Consider the following 24,527-nt stretch of genomic DNA (forward strand, 5'->3'; position numbering starts at 1 on the left):
GTAAGGGACCTACATTTGTCTTCACCAATCTTTTTCTCTTCATATACCTACAGAAATTTTTACAGTCAGTTTTTATGTTCCCCGCAAGCTTACTCTCATACTCTATTTTCCCCTTCTTAATCAACCCCTTGGTCCTCCTTTGCTGAATTCTAAACTGCTCCCAATCCTCAGGTCTGTTGCTTTTTCTGGCAAACTTGTATGCCTCTTCCTTGCATCTAATACTCTCTCTAATTTCCCTTGTAATCCATGGTTTTGCCACCTTTCCTGTTTTACTTTTGCACCAGACAGGAATAAACAATTGCTGCAGTTCACCCATGCGCTCTTTGAACATTTGCCATTGCCTATCCACTGTCATCCCTTTAAGTAACGTTTCCCAATCTATCATAGCCAACTTGCGCTTCATACCATCATAGTTTCCTTTATTAAGATTCAGGACTCTTGTCTCAGAATCAACTACATCACTCTCCATCTTGATGAAGAATTCTATCATATTATTGTCGCTCACCCCCAAAGGGCCTCGCACAACTAGATTGCCTATTATTCCTTTCTCATTATAGGATACCCAGTCTAGGATGACCTGTTCTCTAGTTGGTTCCTCAATGTATTGGGCAAGAAAAACATCCCGTATACACCCCAAGAATTCCTCGGCTACGGTATTGTTACTAATTTGATTTGCCCAATCTATATACAGATTAAAGTCACCCATAATTACATATGTTCCTTTATTGCATGCTTCTCAAATTTCCTGTTTAATGCCATTCCCAACATCACCACTACAGTTTGGGGTTCTATATACAACCCCCACTAACGTTTTTTGCCCTTTGATGTTTCTCAGCTCCACCCATACAGATTCCTGAGACATCATCAGAGCTAATATCTTTCCTCACTATTGCGTAAATTTCCTCTTTAACCAGCAATGCAACTCTATTGCCTTTTCCTTTTTGTTTGTCCTTCCTAAATACTGAATACCCCTGGATGTTCAGTTCCCATCCCTGGTCACCCTGCAGCCATGTCTCCGTAATCCCGACTATATCATAACTGTTTACATCTATTTGGGTGGTTAATTCATCCACTTTATTGTGAATGCTCTTCACGTTAAGGCACAAAGCCTTAAGGCTTGTCTTTCTAACATTACTTGTCCCGTTCCCACTATTTTTCACTGAGGCCCTGTTTGATTCTTGCCCTTGATTTCTCTGCCTTTCACTTTTCTCATTCCCCTTTCTGTCTTTTGTTCTTGTCCTTGATTCCCCTTCCTCTGACTCCTTGCATAGGTTCCCATCCCCCTGCCATTTTAGTTTAAACCCTCCCCAACTACTCTAGCAAATGTCCCCTCTAGGACATCAGTTCCAGTCCAGGTGTAACCCGTCCAGTTTGTACTGGTCCCACCTTCCCCAAAACCAGTCCCAACGTTCCAGGAATCTGAAACACTCCCCCTCATACCATCTCTTCAGCCACGTGTTCATCTGATATATTCTGCTATTTCTACTCTGACTAGCACGTGGCACTGGTAGTAATCCTGAGATCACTACCTTTGAGGTCCTACTTTTCAACTTACTTCCTAACTCCCTATATTCTGCTTTTAGGACCTCATCCCTTTTTTTTGTTACCTATGTCATTTGTGCCAATATGTACCACGACCACTGGCTGTTCACCCTCCCCCTTCAGAATATCCTGTAGCCGCTCTGAGACATCCTTGACCATAGCACCAGTGAGGCAACAAATGAGTCTCATTTGCGGCCACAGAAATGCTATCTATTCCCCTTCCCATTGAATCCCCTTTAACTACTGCATTTCCACACTATTTACTCCTCCCCTGTGCAGGAGAGCTAACCACGGTGCAACGAATTTGGTGATTTCCTGCAGTGCTTCTTGCAGATGGTACACACAGCTGCCACTGTGCATTAGTGGTAGAGGGAGTGAATGTTTGTGGATGGAACACCAATCAAGTGGACGGCTTTGTCCTGGATGGTGTCAAGCTTTTGAGTGTGGTTGAAGTTGCATTCATCCAGGCAAGTGGGGAACATTCCATCACACTCCTGACTTGTACTTTGTAGATGGTGGACAGACTGTGGAGAGTCAGGTGGTGAGTTACTCACCACAGGATTCCTAGCCTCTGATCTGCTCTTGTAGCCACTGTAGTTATATGGCTAGTCCAGTTCAGTTTCTGGTCAATGGTAACCCCCAGGACGTTGCTAGTGGGAGATTTAGGGATGGTAATGCCACTGAATATCAAGGGGCGGTAGTTAGATTCCCTCTTGTTGGAGATGGTCATTGTCTGGCACTTGTGTGGCGTGAATGTTACTTGTCACTTGTGAGCTCAAGCCTGGATATTGTCCAGGTCTTGCTGCACTTAGACATGGACTGCTTCAGTATCTGAGGAGACACGAATGGTGCTGAACATTGTGCAATCATCAATGAAAATTCCCAACTCCTGTCTAACATTATGATGGAAGGAAGATTATTGAAGGAGTAGCTGAAGATGGTTGGACCTAGGACACTACTCTGAGGAACTCCTACAGTGATGTTCTGGAACTGAGATGACAGGCCTCCAACAACTACAACCATCTTCCTTTGTGCTATGTATGACTCCAACCAGCGGAATTCTCCCCGATTCTTACTGACTCCAGTTTTGCTAGGGCTCCTAGATACCGCACTCAGTCAAATTCTGCCTTGCTGTCAAGGGCAGTCACTCTCACTTCACTTCTGGAGTTCAGTTGTTTTGATCATTTTTGAACCAAGGACAAAACAGCTTACTTAGATTAAACAGTAGCCCCGATCATTAGATCAAGTTTGTTGGGGTGTTAGAGCTCAGGCTAGATTTTCGCTGAGAATGGAGGATGGGACACATTTCCAGGATTCCCACCTTTAATCCCAGTGCCCCCAATTTTCACAGGTGTGGGAGGATGGTGTGGGCATGCATTATCCCACTTGGCCGTCTCCATTGCAGGGGCAGGTATTTCTGAGGCCCCCCCCGCCCCCGACCACCACCACCAGTGTCTCACGCCAGAAACCCTATGGCTGTTAACGTTCCAGCTTGTTGCTTTGGCGTTGGCAATTATACTCAATTCTAGGCCATGGTAATGCAGTGGTTATGTTACTATAGCATTAATCCAGAGGCCTGCACCAACAAACCAAAGAACATAAGCTTACTTTCCAATGTGAACATAGTTTAAAATTAAAATCTTGAAATAATTAGTAAATTTGATCGTGAAACTATCTGACTTGCTGTAAAGCTTAACTGCTTCAACTAATGTCCTTTTGGGAAAGAAGCCTGTCAGCCTTGGCCTATGTCTGACTCCAGTTTCACACCAATGCAGCTGACTCATAACTGCCCTCTGAAATGGCCAAGCAAGCCACTCAGTTATACCAAATCACCTCAGTGCTGTGGGAGCACCTTCACCATACAGATTACAGCAAAATTAACTCACTTGTACAAATCTTAATTTGTACATAAGCATGGATGATAAAGAGCAGTCTTACCTGTGACTCACACATCCTGAGAATTAACTAAAAATCAGATTTATCCTATATCTTGATACTATACTGGGTTTGGAAGGTGCTGTCGAAGAAACCTTGGCAAGTTGCAGCAGTGCATCTTGTAGATGGTACACACTGCTGCTACTGTGGGATGCTGGTGGAGGGAGTGAATGTTGGTGGATGGGATGCCAATCCAGCAGGCTGCTTTATCCTGGATGGTATCTAGCTCCTTGGGTGTTGTTGAAGTTGCACTCATCCAGGCAAATGGAGAATATTTCATTATACTCCTGATTTGTGATTTGTTGATGACGAACAAGCTTGGGAAGTCAGGTGGTGAGTTATTAGCTGCAGTATTCCCAGCCTATGAGCTGCTTTTGCAGCCACAGTATTTATGTGGCTGGTCCAGTTAATTTTCTGGTCAATGGTAACTTCAAATGATGTCAATGGCGGAGGATTCAGCGATAATAATGCCACAATGTCAGGAGAGATGAACAGATTCTCTCACGTTGGAAATGGTAATTGCTTGGAACTTATGCAGCACAAGTGTGTTATTTGCACTCATCAGCCCAAGCCTGAATGTTGTCCAGGTCTTGCTGCATGAGGACATGGACTGCTTCAGTATCTAAGGAGTTACAAATGGGATTGACCTATGTGCAATCATCAGTGAACATCCCCACTTCTAATGTTATACTGAAGGGAAGGTCATTGATGAAGCAGCTCAAAATGGTTTGGTCTAGGACGTTATCTAAGAACTCCTGTTATGTCCTGAGGTTGAGATGATTGGCCTCCAACAACCAGAACCATTTTCCTTTGCTCCAGGTATGACTCCAACCAGTGGAAAGAGTTTTTCCCTTGATTCCCATTGACTTCAATTTTGTTAGGGCTTCTTGATGCTAGACTTGGTTAAATGTTGCCATGATGACAAGGAGAGTCACTCTCAACTCACCCCTGGAATTCAACTCTTTCATCCACATTTGGACCAAGCCAATAACAAGTGCTGGAGCTGAGACTCCCTACTGGAGCCCAAACAGAGCATTAGTGAGCAAGTTATTTTAAGTGCCACTTGATAGCATTGTCAACGAGACCTTCCATCACTTTGCTGATGATTGAGAGTAGACTGATGGGGTGATAATTTGTTGGATTGGATCTGTCTTGCTTTTAGTGGACAGGACATACCTGGGCAATTTTCCACATTGCCAGCTAGATGCCAGTGTTGCAGCAAACTGCTACAATCACCTTGGCCCATAAATATTCTGAAGGAAGAACCCTGGTAGAACACGACTGCTGCTTGGTTTATAAAATTTAGATGAAAAAAAATCACAAACACATTGCATGTTTAGAGTTGCAAGGTATTGGTAGAAGTTTGGCTTTGGAAATACTAAAGGTAGGTTATTCAGTAATCCATTCCTCATCTTGATAATTCATACTTGGGTCTTTTTTGTGTTGTTGTGTAGAGAAACATGAGATCAGCGAGAAATATAAGAGCCAATTGCACATGGTATCTATTATCTCTAACCCTTAACAGCTATATACAGGTGAGCCTGGCAGTAACCAACTAAACGAGGCAAAGAACAGAGATGGTGTCAAAATAGACACATCATTTTAAACGCTAAACAAAGTTACTTTGTTTCTGTGACTTGGGGCTAAAATAGATACTTGGATGTTTACAATCAGCAACATTAAATAGAAAACAAAAACAGAATTACCTGGAAAAACTCAGCAGGTCTGGCAGCATCGGCGGAGAAGAAAAGAGTTGACATTTCGAGTCCTCATGACCCTTCAACAGAACTGAGTGAATATTAGGAGGGGGGTGAAATATAAGCTGGTTTAAGGTGGGGGGAGGGGGAGGGGGGTGGGAGAGAAGTGTGGGGGGGTGTGGTTGTAGGGACAAGTAAGCAGTGATAGGAGCAGATAATCAAAAGATCTCCAATGATACTTAAAGCTGAAGAAATGGCACTCTACACTTGTAAGTTAATTTTCAGTGCTAGAGGTTGTTAAGCAGTAATTAAGCCTTAGCACACCAAAGGTGTACTTACATTGGAACAGACAAGCCCTAAATTTTTGTGACATGTTTAGTCGTATCTATTGTGTCAGTACAGGAACTTCACACCATTCAATATACTTGAAGGGAGAGCCTGGTGGCAAGATGTTGTTTTAATGCAGTTTACAGAGCAACAGTGCATCTCACAAAGCAAATTAGGATCTTCACATACACGCTCCAGGATTTGCTCCCCAATTTACATATAAATAAGGTTAAGTGCTGTTAGCCTCACCATTATTTTCAAGAGCAAAATCTGGGCAAAAGTGTTTTTTGCTTCATTTTGCTTGCATTCTTTTGAAAGGAAAAATTGTTTCATAGCTCAATTACACTTGTGCCTGCACACAAGGAAATGAAAGACTGTTTTAATTTGTGGATAGACAAATAACTCACTTCTGAAGTGCTTTAGGATATGTCTCTACAGTAAAGGCACTGTATGGATAAAAGTTGTTGCAGATAGACAGTAAATAACACTTCACAATACTTCACATTATTCCACAAAATAAAATATTTAAGAAAGATGTAATTAACCATGTGTATATACTATTTTTAAGAAAACATTTTTTTGGTTATCTGGTATCGTGTTCTAAAGAGTTACATTAAGTGGATCGATAGAATATCGGTGTAACATGGGCTGGTAAACACAGTGACTAATCAGGAGATGACATAAATAATGCATCAGCCCAGTACACTCACTGTGCATATGCACGAGGTTTGCAATTAGGCAAGGGACCTATGTTAAATAATTTTTACTTTTTCACTAGTGATATTATAATTATAGCACAAAGTAAACAAAATAAATAAGCTTGATTAACTTTAAAATGCAACAAATGGAACTTGAATGATAGAATTCTTCCAATAAAGCAAATTATTATTCTCCTGAAGTACAGGGGGTTAATGATGACTTCATTATCCATCTTGCTGAAGACTGAAAGTAAGTGTTTAGTGAATTTTCCAGGTTTTAAGCAAACCATATATATGATTTGCATATATTGAAAAGGTAGTTAAACACATTAGTTGAAGAATGCCACTTAAATAAGTTTAAACAAGGTCTGCACAGGTAGAAGTAACCATCTTGTTAGCTGCATAATTTAAGAGATAAAAGGAAACAACAACTTCTTCAAAGTTGCCTGAACACACACCTTCTTAAATCTTCAGGTGCCACATGAAGGATGGCTTAAAAGTTGCATGATTGCCAAAGGACCCTAGAACATTGCTAGAACAGCGAAAAGCTGCATCCAGCCTAAGAAAGCATGGTGCCAATACTGAGTACCCAAGTCTTCCATTTCCCCATCAGTAATGTCCTTGATGATCATAGAAAAGGGAATGCTAACCAAATTGTTCAGCTAATGAATTGTTTTTTTATTCAAAACCGGATTACTTCTACATTTGGATGAGTAGTCATCCATAATTCTTAATATTTATTTCAACAAAATAAGGAGCTGCTAGAGTGCGGGTGGATGCCAAGGTTGATGGCAAACCAGCCAGGTCTTCAACTGCATTGTCCACAGTGGAATGTTAGGGGATGGGTGTTGGAAAGGAGGTTGCTGCTGGACTCTGGAAGTAACTGTGGCCAGAATTCAGGTACATGTTTCGCAGGGATATTGGTAGAGCCTCAGCTGGGGAAGATGAAGGAAGTCCAGGGTAGAGGAGTCCTGAGGTTTATTTGTGGATCTCGGAAGAGAAACTATAGAACAAAATTAGCAGTTTAGGCATCTTCTGGCTCCAGTTCCTTGTACTGCTAAGTTAATAGCCTGTTAAAATAGCAGATTGAGGTCCTAAAGACATCATCAGAGCTCAATATTCATATTTATGGAAGTAACCAGCTACCTCCTGGCAGGTGTTGCACTTGCTTGACAAGAATAGGCTAGGAAATCAACCATGGGAAGGCAGTGAGATTGGCTTGGTAAATTCAACAAGCCATTTTATACCTGCCAGTTTCCACTGAGCACAGGTAAAAATTGGCCCTCAATTGTCTGAAGTATCTTTTCTCCTCATACTTAATAGAATCTTCAACCTAATGCATGTAACTCATTTTATGGTGACATTCCCTAAAAAGTTTAAGTTTGGTGGATCAATTTAGTCAATTACATATCAAGTTAGCCCTCCCAATTTGACAGAAAGTGCAATAAAACCACTGGTATTCAATAGGGTGGTTGGAAGGTAAAGGGGAAAAAGAAAACATAAAAGCTTTCCTGGAACATATCTTCTTAGCATTATCAGACTCAATTTGAAATCGATGCAAGTTTAGTTGTTCTTTTCTGTAGCAGGATTCATTCTATAATGGTACTTACGATGGTAGAGTTACATGAATTGTGCCAACTGGAACAATTTCCATTGATTTTCCCCAGAACTTGTTCTTCCACCTCACATCTAATACAGGAGATAAATAAAAACTCCATAAATACAAAATGGCACTTGTAGGCCTATCAGAAATAACTTTATACTTGCATATGAGCAATATTCTGCAGTTAAAATTGCAGAATTTCTTTTGCATATTAAGTTAGCTGCTCTTCCACTCATTTTACCATATAGTATCATTAGCTGTAAATATTCTGCTTAATTAGGGAATATGCAAAACATCATAATTGGTTTCTGTTTACTGACCAATTCCTTTCATTACTGTTGTTCAAGGACTGCTTACCTATTCAATTCAATACCAATAATGTTCTGGATGGCATATAGGATCTGTAACTGATATTTCTGAAGTAAATGATTGGAACATTTGCAGATCATTTGGGTTCATAGAATGTTACAACATGGACAATCATTCAGCCTATTGCATTTGGTTTCTGAAAGAGCTATCCAATTAGTTTCATATTCCTGTCCTCAATTAGACATCGCCTCCCCTCCACAACACCCCCCCACCAACAAAAACCATCGAAATTCCATTCCAGAAACAGGAGTGAATCCATAACTTTAAAAGTGAAAGTGTAACAATTTGAAAAAGAAACAAAATGTAAAAAAGAGAATACGAAAGAAGTAGGGGGATGGGAGTAAGTGGATAACTTTTTCAGAGAATCAGCACAGGTACAAGTGACTTTCTGTGCTGCAAAATGTTATGACCCTAATCTTCAACTTCCCATTTAAAAGTTATCACCAATTCTGAATGTCTCATCGGAAAGACATGGGGGCAATGTCCAAATAACCCTCTGCGAAAAAGAAAATTCTCATTTCCTACTTTGTTCTGTTGGTTATCTAAAATTAAATGTTGCCTTTCATTGAGAAGTGCTACAATTAACTAAGTCCTCTGGAACTTGGTTTTTAAATGTCTGTTCCAATGAATGGTTTGGACTAGGATGGGCTTGTGAAGCAGGTTTTACATTTTCTAAACTTCCGGTGTGTCAGCCTTGCTGATTTGCTGCTGTGCAAGATGAGTAGCAAGGCAAGCACTTATTTTTTAACGTTACTTTTGTAAATTTAATCCCATCCCCAATTTCTTAGGAGAAAACACAGATGACATCAACAGACAGAAACATGAGTGCACCAAAACAGAAGAGCTAAACAGAGTGAATCAGTGTATTGGGACAGGAATTTTAAAATAGAAGGAATAAGAAAAATGGGAACAGCAAGACCAATATGGGGAGCAGCATAGCAAGATATAGAGTGAAGGGATGTATTACCATAATAACATAACAGGAACATAGTGGTACAATGATGCAACTTCCTGCAAATCAGTCTATAAGAGATTGACTGGTGGTCCTAAATTACAGTCCTCTGGTAAGGCTCATTGGCAATTGGAAATGGTTATGTGCTAGTTATCTCATCAAAACTACTTAGTTTTTAGTGCCTCTATTAGACCTGCTTACACAATATGAGCCGCCTCGGGGACATGCCCTCTGTGCCTTTTGGCATGGCAAAGAGGAGCTTTTTGTACGGACTGCTGCTGCACACCTTCCATTTTCTCGCCGTTGTCCACTGCCCGGACACGCCCTGGCGTGCCTTGTTGCCGTCCGGCGGCGGAGGCCCCCGATGGGAGGCCCTCTACAGAGGTGTCCTCCCCCTTTCTATCGGGGACCTGGGTTGGAGGGTGTTGCACGCAGCAGTCCTCTATAATAAGAGAATGCACAGGTTCATAGACTCTCAGGACACATGCCCTTGTGGAGTCTGTGGACCATGCATATATAGGGTGTGTTAGGCTGCACTCCCTTTTTAGTTATTTGAAAAACCTTTTATCGATGTCTTGTTTGCACTTTAGCCCCATGCTCCTGATCTATGGACACCCGGTGAGGAAGGGGGTCGGGAAGGAGGAGGACCTCCTCGTGAACCTGCTCCTGGGCCTGGCCAAGTTGGCCATTAACAGGTCCAGGCAGCGGGCGATCGACAGGGGAGTCCCGCCCGATTGTTTGTCCCTCTTCCGTGGCTACGTTCGCGGCCGGATGTCCCTGGAGAGGGAGCACGCGGTGTCTGCTGGCACTCTCGAGGCCTTCTGTGCTCGGATGGCACCGCGGGGACTGGGGTGTTTTGTTGGCCCCTTTAATCACATTTTGATTTAAAGTTTGTAAAGTTCCTTTAAACTTTGTTCTTGGTTTTACAGCTGACCTGAATTAGGGGCTGTGCCTGATTTATCCCAATTTTGTTGATTTGGTTTAATTGGTTTAACCTGAAAGATTATTAGACCTGCTTACGCAATATGAGCCGCCTCGGGGACATGCCCTCTGTGCCTTTTGGCACGGCAAAGAGGAGCTTTTTGTACGGACTGCTGCTGCACACCTTCCATTTTCTCGCCCTTGTCCGCCGCCCGGACACGCCCTGGCGTGCCTTGTTGCCGTCCGGCGGCGGAGGCCCCCGATGGGAGGCCCTCTACGGAGGTGTCCTCCCCCTTTCTATCGGGGACCTGGGTTGGAGGGTGTTGCATGCAGCAGTCCCCTATAATAAGAGAATGCATAGGTTCACGGACTCTCAGGACACATGCCCTTTTTGCGGTCTTGTGGAGTCCGTGGACCATGCATATATAGGGTGTTGTAGGCTGCACTCCCTTTTTAGTTATTTGAAAAACCTTTTATCTATGTTTTGTTTGCACTTTAGCCCCACGCTCCTGATCTATGGGCACCCAGTGCGGAAGGGGGTCGGGAAGGAGGAGGACCTCCTCGTGAACCTGCTCCTGGGCCTGGCCAAGTTGGCCATTAACAGGTCCAGGCAGCGGGCGATCGACGGGGGAGTCCCGCCCGATTGTTTGTCCCTCTTCCGCGGCTACGTTCGCGGCCGGATGTCCCTGGAGAGGGAGCACGCGGTGTCTGCTGGCACTCTCGAGGCCTTCCATGCTCAGTGGGCACCGCGGGGACTGGGGTATTTTGTTGACCCCTTTAATCACATTTTGATTTAAAGTTGGTAAGGTTCCTTTAAACTTTGTTCTTGGTTTTACAGCTGACCTGAATTAGGGGCTGTGCCTGATTTATCCCAATTTTGTTGGTTTGGTTTAGTTGGTTTAACCTGAAAGATAATTAGACCTGCTTATAACCTTCTCAATTCTAGTAGATTGGCAGATTTAACTAGGACCTGGTATACCAACGGCCAGCCAGTGGGAGATGATATGGGTACTCAAATGTAGCATTATGATATTGATGGAAAGATGTCCTAATTGTCGATTCATATTGGAATATTAACTTCAGCCTGGAGACAGTCAGTCATTCAGGATCATGCTGAGATAGAGTGAATGACATTTAGTTATTTCTTCAATTACATTATAGTTCTGAAGGTGGTTGAGTTTATGGTCTACCAGACATGTTCAAATAGTTGTCCTTCATGGTTCAGAACACCTAGACATAACTTATGTCCTACATACAAGATTCAGGACCAAGCTTTCAATGGGATCTATGGCAAAAAGGGGGAAAAAAATGATGGTAGGGACAGTGGCCTCTGACCTGTAACTGTGTGCCCTAGAAAGAAAATCAATCTCAAATTAGGTATCTGTTTGCTAAGGCCCTGCAATGTAGAACCTAAATTAAACAACTAGTGACAAATAATGTTGCCAATAGCAATTCTAAGCAAGGCCTTTCGCTACACGGTGGGCAAATAGAAACATTCCTTGAAGTAGCTTAGTTTAGAGCCTCTTCAATATGGCAACAGGTTTCTGTGTATATTTTCACACCCAGCTAAATTATGGATAGCAATGATGCACGTCCCTTTCCTTGCCCAAAACAGAAGGACAAACAGTCCAATCTATTCCATTACTTAATATTAATACTTCTCCATTTTCTAACCTAGCAGGAATAAAAGCCTCCTCTTTGACTGCTACTCCACGATGAAATTTGCAAACTGTTACTATTCCAAAGCACTACAGTGTCTTTGTTTGAGAAAAACTCATCAGGACTCCATGCTTGTAACACAGATTTCCCCCGTTCAAGCATACACCTACCTTGCCAAAAAGTGAAGTTTTTTGATTCAGCATGGCATGCAGATATTGGAGGATGGTGACTGACCTAAAAAAATTAAAAATGTATATCAAGGTTTTTCTCCATAAATTTGCTATTTAAGAGTTAAATCTACTTTTCATCTTTAATTGCATTAAAAGGTCTCAAATGCACAAATATCCTTTTAATTAATGACCAATTTTCTTTTTGTTGCTGCTTGAATCCTTGACTGCCAGCCACACACATTGAAAAATTGTGAGTTTGTTGACCACAATTATCCATCCATTCATTTTAATGGGTACAACAGCACACCAATGACTTTTCAAAAGTCATGCCTGCATTCATAGCTCTTCTCATTGACATTTTTGTTTACTTTCATAACCTAATTCTTAAATCCTGATTGGTGACAAGGTCCCAAGTACAGAGAACTGGAAAATTGAACGGAACCCTGTTCCATCAAGATTCTGCCACATTTGCATCATTTAGATAAATTCAATAAGGGGGCAATGGCTTAGTAGTTCCCGAGCTGCCCTGGGAATTTCAGACAGTATGCACTTTAACGGCCCCTGCAGAACTCCAAACACCAGACAGCTGGTGAGGCTTCTGCTGAAGCCCACAAAAGGTCAAAAAACTCTTCCCGCTCAAGGTAAACTGATGTCTATGGGATCAATTACCTTTCAAAGATGCTCTCCTAGTTCCATTTGGAGCTTAATATTTACAAAAGTAAGGATTCATTAGGCCCTTCCTGAGCCCCCTTACTGCCATTGGGGCAGTATGATATCGCTGATATCATTTGTTATAGGTATGTAAATAACCCTGTCCCCTTTTATTTAGAAGCTGTCTGAGCCTCCTAACCAGATTGACTACAATGCTTCAGCTGGTGGGGCCGGCCAGTTTACCTGCAATTTACCATGAATATATAATTAAAAATATGATTTTACTTAGCCACTAATTTTTCATACCTATTTCTCAATACAACTAGGACATGTGGGGAAACCCAGCCGCTCGTGACTTACTCTCTCCATAGCTGTATATATTTGATTATGCAGCAAGAGCCATTACCTGTTCAGCAATAAACCGGAAGCCTTGCTCTTTTCTCACACATTCATATGTCTCCCCTAGAACTGGGTTAAATGGCTTACTTCCAGCTCTGTAATATGAAGATGCATATGCTGAAACCGCAAAGGCTGCTACAAAAACCTGTGGGAATACCAGAGATAAATGACTGTTCTTATTCTATCACTTATAGGAACACTGGGCCATTAGGTTGTTAAAAGCCGGAAACATTACCCAATCCATTACTTTTGTGAAAAGCCTAGAAATGTTCATTAAACAAGTGTTCTGCCCATTAAAAACAAATGAAAAAAATTACAAACCTAAATCTGTGATTTGACTTTACAAACCCTATACACAATCCAATGTTCCTAAATGGCATTTTTGCTTTTACTGCTTTTGACAAAGCTAACAAAATTCATGTTGAACATAAATTCTGATATTTGTACTTTTGTTGCTTACAAAAGCCGACAAAGCAACACGCTTTACAATCATTATTAGAACAATTTAAAATGTGTGTAATATTACCCTCCACCTATATACTGTAATTTTATCCCAATTTTCTGATCGCTATAATTGGGGCAACTGATTTGTTATCACAGAGCTTGACTTAGAAATCAGAACCTTAATCTCTTCAGGAAATTTTAATCTAAAAATGCAGTACTCAGGCAGAGGTAAGGGCAGAAATAGAATGGTCGTCTTATGTCGCGGAAAACGAAGTTAACACTCAGACCCAGGAGGTTTGTCTCGGAAGCCTTTATCGAATCGTGATATCACAGAGAGCCCAGCAGCATACAACGGAGCTAGCCGGCACTCTGAGGAAGCATCAGGGTACACACATAGTTATAGTAAAAGCTTGCGTAATTAATAACATTGAAATTTTATCTTTGGCATGCATATAATTGTTCTGTCTTAGTTTATAATTACGTAAAAACCTTGAGTAGTTACACAAAACCTTGAGTAGCCCATCTGGACAGACAACAGATAGCATGACTAGGCCCTGTCTCATGTGCTGATAACAGACATCCTAACTTTGTTTCAAGGACTCTTGGTAGTTTGTTTATGATACTTGTTTTTCTTCCTTCACAACAGCTGACAGCGCAGGTTTGTCTGCTACTGGTGCAAGGAGACTTCGTTGTAGTATTCCACTATGGTTTAACCACTTAGCCCTTTGTTATCCTGTAGATGTATTTTATTCTCCCACACCTTAGCCTACTATAGTTTCCTAGCCTGGCTAGGGTTGAAGAAAGCAAACATGTCATGGTTAAAAGCAGGCAAGATCAAACAATTCCAAAGAAAATAAGCACTTTTCAGTAAATAATCTAAAGTTTCAGTTTGTAAGTAACTTTCAGAGGAAAGGGAAGGGTGGGGAAAGTAGTGAAAGGTATTCTTTTCTCAGCACATTGTCACAAAAAGGTGTTTGATGCTGTTCTTCCCTTGGCCCAGCAATAACAAAAATTAATTTCTATCCCAATGCTGACTTTCTCCCTCCCCAGATGACAATACCATCTGTAGTTTTGCAAAATATGTTTGGTGCTTTTGTTTAGACTGCAGAAGCCAGGGAACCCAGCTACAAAAGGAATGTAACACCAACCAATTTATTGACAAAAAGCCAGGCAAGAGATTTTTAAATTGTGCCACTATCTGCAAGAAAAAATAACTTGTCTCACCAACTGGAACTATTTCATGCAAGTTCTAATTTGTATCGGACATTAGGTTGCAGCACCTTAGCATTTAGAGACCAGCAATTCCTGTTCATTTTGTGTTATGATTCATCATCTCAAACATTTGTATTGCACAGCTTCCCATTCTGCAACACCTCAGGTGTTTTTGTGCAGCTACATTGCACTCAATTATATTAGAGACGGAAAAATAACATGCAGTTAAACAAAATTCAAACACAGCAACACCTTTATTGTACAATTTATTAAATCAGTCAAGTAGCTCAGAGATTATTCTAAAAATTCTGTTATATTTGCTTTAGTAACGTGTTACAAATGATGGACTTTACAAGGTGGTGATATTTTAAAATGTCTCCTTTAACTTAAGGTAAAATTGGGAATTTGTGATAATTACTTCTGCTCAAAGATAGGCTCATGTGATCTGGTTGTCATGGGGAAAGAAACCCAAATCAAAATCTATTGAAAATCAAGTGACAGTTTTCATACCTTGACACTACCTTACAGTAAGAGGACAGCTGCTTTGGGCAACACAGAGACATGGAGAAAGACAAAAACAGCTACAGCTGTGAAGAACAGGAAAATAATGTTTTGTGGTGGTAGCAACAAAGCAGGATGCCGGTGAGAACTTGCTCTCTGTTTGAAGGAAAAAGGACAGAATAATGGAACTTCTGGAGAACAAGCAGTCGCTGAAGTGGGCCTTGCTGGTGTAAGTCGATTCTGGAATACGCAGGCCGAATGGAATGATTCTCGAAGGACATCGGAAGATTCGACCTGAAGTGGAAGGGAGAAGTGAATCTGCTAGAAAGCTAGAAGTAACTTGGGACTTAATTTTGTATTGTTATACATTTGCCAGGAATGCAGGGCACAGAAAAAAGAGTTGCAAGATGCAAGTTGATTGTGTTAAGTGGACAATGTGAAAATACCTTTTCTTTAGTTTGATGTATTAGTTGCCTGTTAAGTAAAATTTGACCTCTGTTGATTTCAGATTGTTTGTTACAATAAAAGTCTTAAAACAGGAAGTCTTGTCCTTTGGTTATTTCCTTAGGTAGCTGGGAATTTCATCTCTTTTAAAAGCATTGGTCTCCATGCTGAGTCTAACAAATGCAATATTTGAACAAATAATATCTCAATACAGCAAACATCTCTAAAATGTAATTAAGTTGCTCACTTAGTTTGTACACTGCATATTAAATATTAAATAAGGTGGTCCACAGACGGACCATACAAATATACGAAGTAGGAGCAAAATTAGGCCACTCTGCCCTTTGAACCTACTCCGCCATTTATTAAGATCATGGCTGATCTGATGTTTAACCTCAGCTCCATGTTCCTGCACACCCCCAATAACCTATCACCCCTTTGCTTATCAAGAACCTCTCTACCCCTGCCTTAAAAATATTCTTAAAAAGATTCTGCCTCCAAACGCTTTTGAGGAAGAGAGTTCCAAAGTCTCACGACTCTCAAAGAAAATGATTCTCCTTATCTTTGTCTTAAGCGAATGACCCCTTATTTTAAAACAGTGATCCCTAGTTCCAGATTCTCCCACAAAAGGAAACATTGGGCCGTAACACCCGACTAGCGTCGGAAAGTACTGGCCCGCAGGAATTGGAAATAAATACCTACTTACATGCCTTTAAATATTACATTGATACTTCTATTCGCCAGAGCTGCTTGGGGGCCTGCATCGAAAGACTCCTCACAGGCCCCAGTGAAGTGCAGCTCCAGCGGATTAAAGCAGGCCACACCCACCTTTTTTTAAGGCACTAGCTGTTGCAAAGCAGGTAGGTTTAAAGAGCCAGGGAAATTGACAGGTCAGGGAGAAGGCAAGTGTCTTAGGTAAGTGGATAGAATTTGGGGAGGGGGGGTTGGGTTGGAGGTCAGGAGGTGGGAGTTCGGTCGGTCAAAGGTCTGGGAGAGTGAGGTCAGAAGTCCGTGGGACTGGGGAATGGGGGGGGTCAAAGTTACGGGGAGGGGTTGGAGTGGGGGGGTCTGAGGTCAGGGGTGGAGTTTGGCTGGAGGTCTGGGAGGGTGGGAGTCAGAGGTCCGGGTGGTTTCGTGTGGAGGGGGGGGGGGGGGACACGATTTTGGCGGCGGTGGGCAGTTGGAGGTCCCAGGGAGGTGACGGGTGGGGTGGGGGGGTGGTTTGGAGGTCCATGAGAAGGGGTAGGTCTGAGGTCTGGGGGGATCGGAGTTCAGAGGGCGTCGGAAGTCAGAAAGTGGACGGGTGGGGAGTCCCGTGGGGTCAGCGTGGGTCTTGACAATATAGTTACTCAGAAGCTAGAAGAGGTTTTAATTCTTCTAACTTTTTCTGAATAACTATTGACATAACCCTGGCAGAACCATCTGAAGTTTGCGATTTGAACTGCATGTTTGGATGGTTCCAAGCACAGCATAATTGTCCAGGGGAAGTGTGCACTTCTGGGCAATTGCCATGCAAATCCTCACCAAGGAACTTTCCAGAGGGATTCCCCAGCGCATCTTTGGGGTGCCCATCAAATCCGATGCTGGGGAGTTTGGAAGTTACGGGCCATTCTCTCCAATTCCACTCTGTCAAGGTCCCCTCAGGATCTTACACGCTTCAATCAAGTTGCCTTTACTCATCTAAACTCCTGCGGATACAAGCCTAGCCTGCCCAGCCTTTCCTCATAAGACAACCTGCCTGTTCCAGGAATTAGTCTAGTAAACCTTCTCTGAACTGCTTCCACTGCATTTACATCTTTCCTTAAATAAGACCACCAAAACTGTACACTGTAGTCCAGATGTGGTCTCACCAGCGCCTTGTATAACTGAAGCATAATTTGCCTCATCTTGCATTCAGTTCCCCTCACAATAAAGGATAACATTCTATTCGCTTTCCGAATTACTTGCTGTACCTGCATACTAACCTTTTACAATTCGTGCAGTCGGACATCCAATCCCTCTGCATCTAAGAGCTCTGCAATCTCACCATCTAGATAATAAGCTTTTTTTTAATTCTTTCTGCTAAAATGAACAGTTTCACATTTTCCCACATCACATTGTATTTGCCAGATTTTCGCTCACTCTCCTAACTAAATGCTTTTGTAGCCTCCTTGTGTTCTCTTCAGAATTTATTTTTTCTAGCTATTTTTTATCATTGCAAATTTAGCAACCATAACCTTGGCGGCCCCTTCATCCAAATCATTTCTATAAATTGTAAAGAGTTGAGGTCCCAGCACCGATCCCTACACACCATTCATTATACCTTGCCAACTAGGTAGTGACCTATTTATGCCTGCTGTTTCCTGTTAAGCAGCCAATCTTCTATCAATGCCAATATGTTAACCCCTACATCATGAGCTTTTATTTCCTGCAATAACTGTTGATGTGACACCTTATCAAACACATTCTGAAAATCTAAGTACAGTACATCCACAGCACATGTTACTTCTCCAAAGAAATCCAATAAATTGGTTAAACGTGATTTCCCTTTCACAAAACCATGGTGACTCTGCCTGATTACCTAGAATTTATCTAAGTGCCCTGCTATAACAGCTTTAACAATAGCTTCTAACATTTTCCCCATGATAGATATTAAGCTAACTGGCCAAGAGTTTCCTGCTTTCTGTCTCCCTCCCTTTTTGAATAAAGAAGTTACGTATGATATTTTCTAATCTAATGGAACCTTCTCCAATTCTAGTGAATTTTGCAAAATTAAAACCAACGCACCAACAAAGTCACTAGTCACTTCTTCTAAGGCCTTAGAATGAAATCCATCAGGACCCGGGGACTTATCAACCAGCAGTTCCAACAATTTGCTAAGTCTACTTACTTCCTTGGTGATTGTAATTTTCCTGAGTTCCTCCCTCCCTTCCAATTCCTAACTTATAGCTATTTCTGGAATGTTACTTGTATTCTCTATAAGGAAGACCAAAGCAAAATACCTGTTCAATTCATCTGCCATCTCCTTATTTTCCATTATTAATTCCCCAGACTCGCTTTCTATAGGATCAATGCTCACTCTGTTAACTCATTTCTTTTTTAAAATATATTTCAAGCTAGCTTTCTCCTGTACTCTAATTTTTCCTCCCTTATTAATCTTCTGGTCATACTTTTATATTCTATACAATCATCTGGCCTGCCACACATCCTTGCACAGGTATATGCTTTTTCTTTAAATCTCACACTATCTTTAACTTTCTTAATTAACCACAGATGGTAGGTCTTCCCCTTGGAATTTTTTCTTTCTCATTGGAATGCATCTTGTCTGTTTACTCGGAAATGTCCCCTTAAATGTGTGCCACTGCATCTCTATTGACCTATTAACCTAAATTGCCAGTTCACTTCAACTAGCTCTGCTTTGATACCCTCATAATTGTCCTTATTTTAGTTTAAAATATTGTTCTTAGACCCACTCTTCTCTCCTTCAAACTGAATGTGAAATTCAATCATATTATGATCACTGCTACCCAGGAGCGCCTTCATTATGAGGTCATTAATTAATGGTGCTTTCTGGTCAGTGCCATAACATGCTGTTCTAAGAAACTATCCTGAAAACATTCTATGAATTTCTCATCGAGGTTACCTTTACCCATCTGATTTTTCCAGTCTATATGTAGATTAAAATCTGCCATGATAATCGCCATATCCTTCTGACAAGCTCCCATTACTTCTTCATTGATATCCTTTCATGTGGTTACTGTTAGGTGGCTTGTACACCACTCCCACAGATGACTTTATCATTCTTCATCTCTACCCAAACCACTTCTATATCCTGGTTTCCTGAACTTAGATCATCCCTCTCTATTGTGCTAACATCATCTTGAATTAACAGAGCCATCTCCCCACCTTTTATGAGCCTCCTATTCTTCAATATTCAGGTCCCAATCTATGTCATTCTGCAGCATGTCTCTGTAACGGTTATTAAAACATACTTACTTATCTCAATTTGCACCATCAGTTCATCTGTTTAGTTTTGAATGCTTTGTGCATTCAGATATAGAGCCTTAAATTTTGTCCTTATTATTTTTGTAACCTTTTGTCTTATCTGCTGATTTACTCTTAGATTAAAGACCATGGTGCCGTGACCTGCCTGCTCATCCACCTTGCAGAGCTCGCTTTCATCCACACAGGTAGCGAGCACCTCAAACCTGTTGGACAACTGCAAAATCTGAGGCTCCTCCATGACTGCTGGATTGGTCCCTTTACCTGCCTCACTCACAGTCACAACCTCCTGCCCTTCACTGCTGACCAAAGGAAATGGCCCTATACTAAGAGGTGAGAACATCTTCTGGAATAACATGTTCAGGTATTTCTCCCCGTCTCTTATGTTGCGATGTCTACAGTTTGGCTTCCAGATCAATAATCCTGATCCAGATTTCCTCTAGCTGCAAACATGCTTGTCCTGGATTGCCTTGGTGTCCAAAAGCTCCCACGTCCCACAGCTACAATATAACACCTGTCTTGCCATTGTTACTTATGTTATTTAATTAATTTAAATACTTTAATTAATTTGGAATAATTCCTCTGTATACTAGAATTTACTGTGTTTATTCAATGTTAGCACCACCTACCACTAAAAGTTATTGTTTTCTTAATTACACAGGTATATGTTTTAGGTATTTATTTTGATTTTTTTTGTTTATTTTATTTTAAAGTTTCAGTTCTTTTTATTTACAAATCTACTTTAACTCTGGTATCCTACGTTAGCTTTTAGCACATATCCCTTACACCAAGCACTTACTGACCAATCAACTTACCAGTTTCCTATGATGTCACAGTTGTTTTCTGACTCAGTTGCTTCAGAAGCTGAAAAGGTCCCAACTGCCTCTGCTCCACTCCCAGGTAGGAAAGGCCGTGCTCCAATCCCCAGGCTGTATTTATGGTGCTCTCGACTCCCGAATGCCTCTGCTCTGCTCCCAGGTAGGAAAAAGCAGGTAGCTAGTCAGACCATATTAAAAGGCTCTACATAGTTTTGGTCCACCCACGTTGTGGGTGTATAGCAGCCTTTGAAACGGTTCAGAGGAGAGCTACAACAATGAGTCCTAGCTTAAATAATCTCAGCTACTCAAGACAGATACAGTGGCATTGGTCTAGTTATCTTGCAGCAGTGTAGACATAGGGGTGACCCAAATGAGGTCAGCAAATAAAGGGCTGGATTAGGTCTCTATTTATAAATTATTCCAGTTTAACAGACTGGGGAGGACCAGGGACACAAGTTTAAACTATGCAAGAATAGGAATAGACTGCATGTTAGGTGATTCTTCTTTCCCCAGCCTGGCCTGTTGGGTGTTGCCTTTTGGTATGCCCTCATAAGTGATCTGGACTAGTTCTTGACTGGGGTAGAGATCACAACATATAGACGGTAAATATTTTTGTAAACAACACTCAGTGCATGTAATACCCTGGACTTAAGATCAGAAAAGAATTTTCCAGGGTATTTTTCTCTTATTGGCCCTTTTTTCCCTTCTCCTACGTGGTTACATGGTTGTGGAGGTAAGAAGTGCTTAGTCATGTTACTCCAACAATCAAAAGCATGAAGCAAGTTTGAAAGAACAGGCTGATTAGGTCTGGCATCAACAAAGCAGGATTGTGTGTAACTTGGTGCAAACTTGATGATGAATGTGTTCCCATGACAATTCTGCTTTTGCCCTTCTCAGTGATGGAGATCAAGGGGCTGAGAGGTGTCACAAAAGTGACCTTAGTGAGTTGCTATGGTAATTATTGCAGGCAGTCACAGTGCACCAACAAGGGAGGGGTGGATTTTGAGTTCAGTGGCAGGCATGAAGATCAAGTGAACCGTTCTGTTCTGGATAGTATTAAACTCTGAGTAATACTAAGCCTGTAACTGGTCACGTAAGTGATGAGCATTCCTTGTTTTGGGGTGAATTAACCAGTGTTGTCTCGAAGAGACTAGGAGAGCAGGTGGAAGGAGAGAAGAACACTGATCTATCTGATCCTGACCTACAAGTCCTTCAGTGAGAACATTATCATTTTATATAAAAATCTTGTAAAATGCAGAATATGTCTAAGCCATGTTAAAACTTGAGACGTTCTAATTATCATATTGTGACTTAGTCTCACCTTTGTGATGTTTAGTAAAGCCACATCTAAAATTAACGTTTCTGGTATTGATAACTTAAAAAAAAATTTCAACATAGGTACCCAACATTCTGTGGTGCAAGACACCCAGTTCCATTTATTATTTTGTTTTCCACTCCACTTTCACAGGTAAGTGCACATTTATTTTATTTTCTCTGTTCTCCACAGCTTTTACTGCCCTTTGTAGCTCCTTGCCGCCTTGCCTGGCTGCTCCTCATCCACGTGGCCTAGCCTGACAACCCTGTTGCTTCTGCCCTCCACCCTCACTACAGCAGGCTCCGGTTCCTCACTCAGCCTTTGTTCCCTCTGCCCAGCTTGTCAAAGTCTCTCCCAAAATGGTGGGCCCTATTATCACCTCCTTCTTCAGCCCCTTTACCAAAACATAGGTGACTGCGACTCGCCAGGCAGATTGTCACAGACATCTGTGCACTTTTTGCCAAAGATCTCACACCTTGCAGCACTGGTCACCATGCCCTGCCAGTGGCTGTCAAAGTCTCCTTGGGCTTGAACTTCTTAATTTCTGGCTTTTTCCAAGGAGCAGTGGACCTTAGTGGCATCTCAAAAATGGTAGCATGCCAGTCCACCTCACAGATAACTGATGCCCTATTTACCCAGAGCTGGACAGCACATTCATTTCACGACAGATGCAGCCTCGCAGGAACAGTGGGTTTTGCCTCCATTACTGGACTCCTCCAGATACAAAGCATCAATTGCACCCTTTGGTCATCAAGGCTCCGACTGCTCAACCAGCAAGATCCATCAAGAGTAAGGGTTTCCACTCCTTTAATGTCCAACTGGTCACTGGTCTGTGACCACAACAAGGGGTTGTAACCTCCGAGCTCCCCAGCACTGGATTGGGGGGCGACCCCAAAGATGCACTGGGGAATCCCTCTGGGAAGCTCCCAGGTAATTGTTTGCACAGTAATTGCCCAGAAGTGCACACATCCTCTGGACAATGGCGCTGCACTGGGAAGCATCCGAAAATGTGGTTTAAATCGCAAACTTCAGATGGTTCTGCCAGGGTTATACCAATAGTTACCCAAAACAAAGTTAGAAGAATTAAAACCTCTTCTAACTTCTGGGTAACTATCGTAAAGATCCAGACCAATCTCCCCACGGCACTCCCCCACAGGCCCAACTCCCCCAGGGGACTCTCCCATTCCTGACTAACCATCACCCCCACTGTATTCCCCACCTGCCATTTTCCCATGGGATACCCCCACCTGTACGGGACTTCTCACCCGACACCAACACCCCTTCACTGCAGGCTCAACATTTACTCCAACACCCCACCCTCTCCCGATGTCCAAACTACCCCCCAAAATGTCCGGCCTGCTCCACCTCCTCCCAATGTCCGATCCCCCCCACCCCCACCCCCACCCCCCGAATGTCTGACCCCCCACCAGCACCCCCTCCAAAGGTCTGGCCTACTCCACCCCTCCCATTGTCCGATTCCCCCCAGCACCCCCGCCCCCCCCATCGATGTCCGACCCCATCCCCACCCTACCTCCAAACACCCCCACACCCCCAAATCCTTTTCACTTAGCTCAGGCACTTACCTGCTTCCTGGCCTGTCAATTTTAATGGAACCTTTAAGCTTACCTGCTTTATGGCAGCTAGTGCCGTAAAAAAGGGAGCATGTCCTCCTTTAATTCAACAGTGCTGGGCATCGACACTGGACTTCAGAGATAACTGCGCTGCTTGAATCTTGCCTAAGTTGGAAGGTCAGGTGAGACAGGCACAGAAGAAATTTGGTGTAGAAAAGTGGGTACGGAGTGGCAATCTGAGGAAGTTGAGGCCCAACAGCTTCTTCCTTGTGTGCATCTGCTTTCCTGGCAGCTGCCATGACTCCTTCATCCTCCGCCAGTAAAGGCTGCCTCAGAACTTCGCTCCAAACCCAAGGAGTATGAATGGATCCTAGGGGAGAAGGGAAATCCCTCGTAGGGATGGCTACTGGTCCCTTTAAGAGAAGCCCAGACAGACGCACAGAGGTGATACAGCTAATGCCACCTGCTCAGCAGGACAACCATTGAGCAGGCCATCAGGCTTCTGTAGATGCAATTCCAATGTCTTAACCAGTCAGGCGGTGGTCTCCAAATACTCTCCTTCAAGAATCTCGGTCATCGTGTATGGTCTACTGTGTTCTCCATAACATGATTTCCAGAGAGGAATGGGCCTCGAGGACAATAAGGCCCTGGAAAAGGACAGTGTATCAGGGGAGCAGCAGGAAGTTAAAGAGGGGGAAGAGGCAACAGAGGGAGATGATGCTGAACAGAGGGATGCCCCTGCTGTGCAATAAGGTGGCTTCCTCTGGGAAGGGGACCACCCTCCTCTCCATCATGGCCTCCAGCATTAGATCCAGGTTGACACAAAGAAGCAAGAGTCTTCCCTTTCCTGGGTGTCAGGACTCTCATATGACACCTGGCTTCCCTTTGGTGAAGAGGGGGAGTCTCTGGCACAAACTGCAGATCTCTCCCAAAGGGCAAAATAGCAGCCTTAGTGATGACTGTTGGTGGTTGTGTGTGTGTGTGCGCGCGTGTGTTGGGTGGGGGGGTCATTCCCACTCCCACAGACTGCAGGTGGAAACCCATCTCCATATCAATTAAGAGTTCCCTTTAATCAGTTTCCCACCAGAAATAACTCAAAAACAGACCTGGCTCCTGTTTCTCACCTGCTGAAAGTTCAGCCCTCAGTTTCTAATCCTCTATTTTTCTCTCCACAGATGCCACCTGGCCAGCTAAATACTTCCAGCATTTTCTATTTAAGTTACAGGGAAAAAGAAATTCAAGCACACAGATAAGACAAAAGTGCTGATCAACTCAAAGAAAGATACACATCAAGGGAAGAGGCAGGCACAAATGTAAT

At 42.6% G+C, this 24,527-nt stretch overlaps 1 protein-coding gene across 13 annotated transcripts in view; it reads right to left on the reverse strand.

Annotated features, from left to right (window-relative positions):
* Positions 1 to 24,527, reverse strand: part of osbpl3b (oxysterol binding protein-like 3b) — a 237,289-nt gene that overhangs the window by 44,457 nt on the left and 168,305 nt on the right. For 12 of the 13 annotated variants that reach the window (XM_041183816.1, XM_041183809.1, XM_041183813.1 and 9 more), the window contains 3 exons: positions 12,931 to 13,068; positions 11,874 to 11,937; positions 7,810 to 7,888 (listed from right to left, as the gene is read on the reverse strand). In XM_041183816.1, the coding sequence (XP_041039750.1) occupies positions 7,810 to 7,888; positions 11,874 to 11,937; positions 12,931 to 13,068 (281 nt within the window). The remainder of the gene's footprint in view (positions 1 to 7,809; positions 7,889 to 11,873; positions 11,938 to 12,930; positions 13,069 to 24,527) is intronic. The other variant, XM_041183820.1, reaches the window with a different exon arrangement.

The sequence above is a fragment of the Carcharodon carcharias genome, chromosome 3 (assembly GCF_017639515.1).
Source record: "Carcharodon carcharias isolate sCarCar2 chromosome 3, sCarCar2.pri, whole genome shotgun sequence".
NCBI classification, from domain to species: domain Eukaryota; kingdom Metazoa; phylum Chordata; class Chondrichthyes; order Lamniformes; family Lamnidae; genus Carcharodon; species Carcharodon carcharias.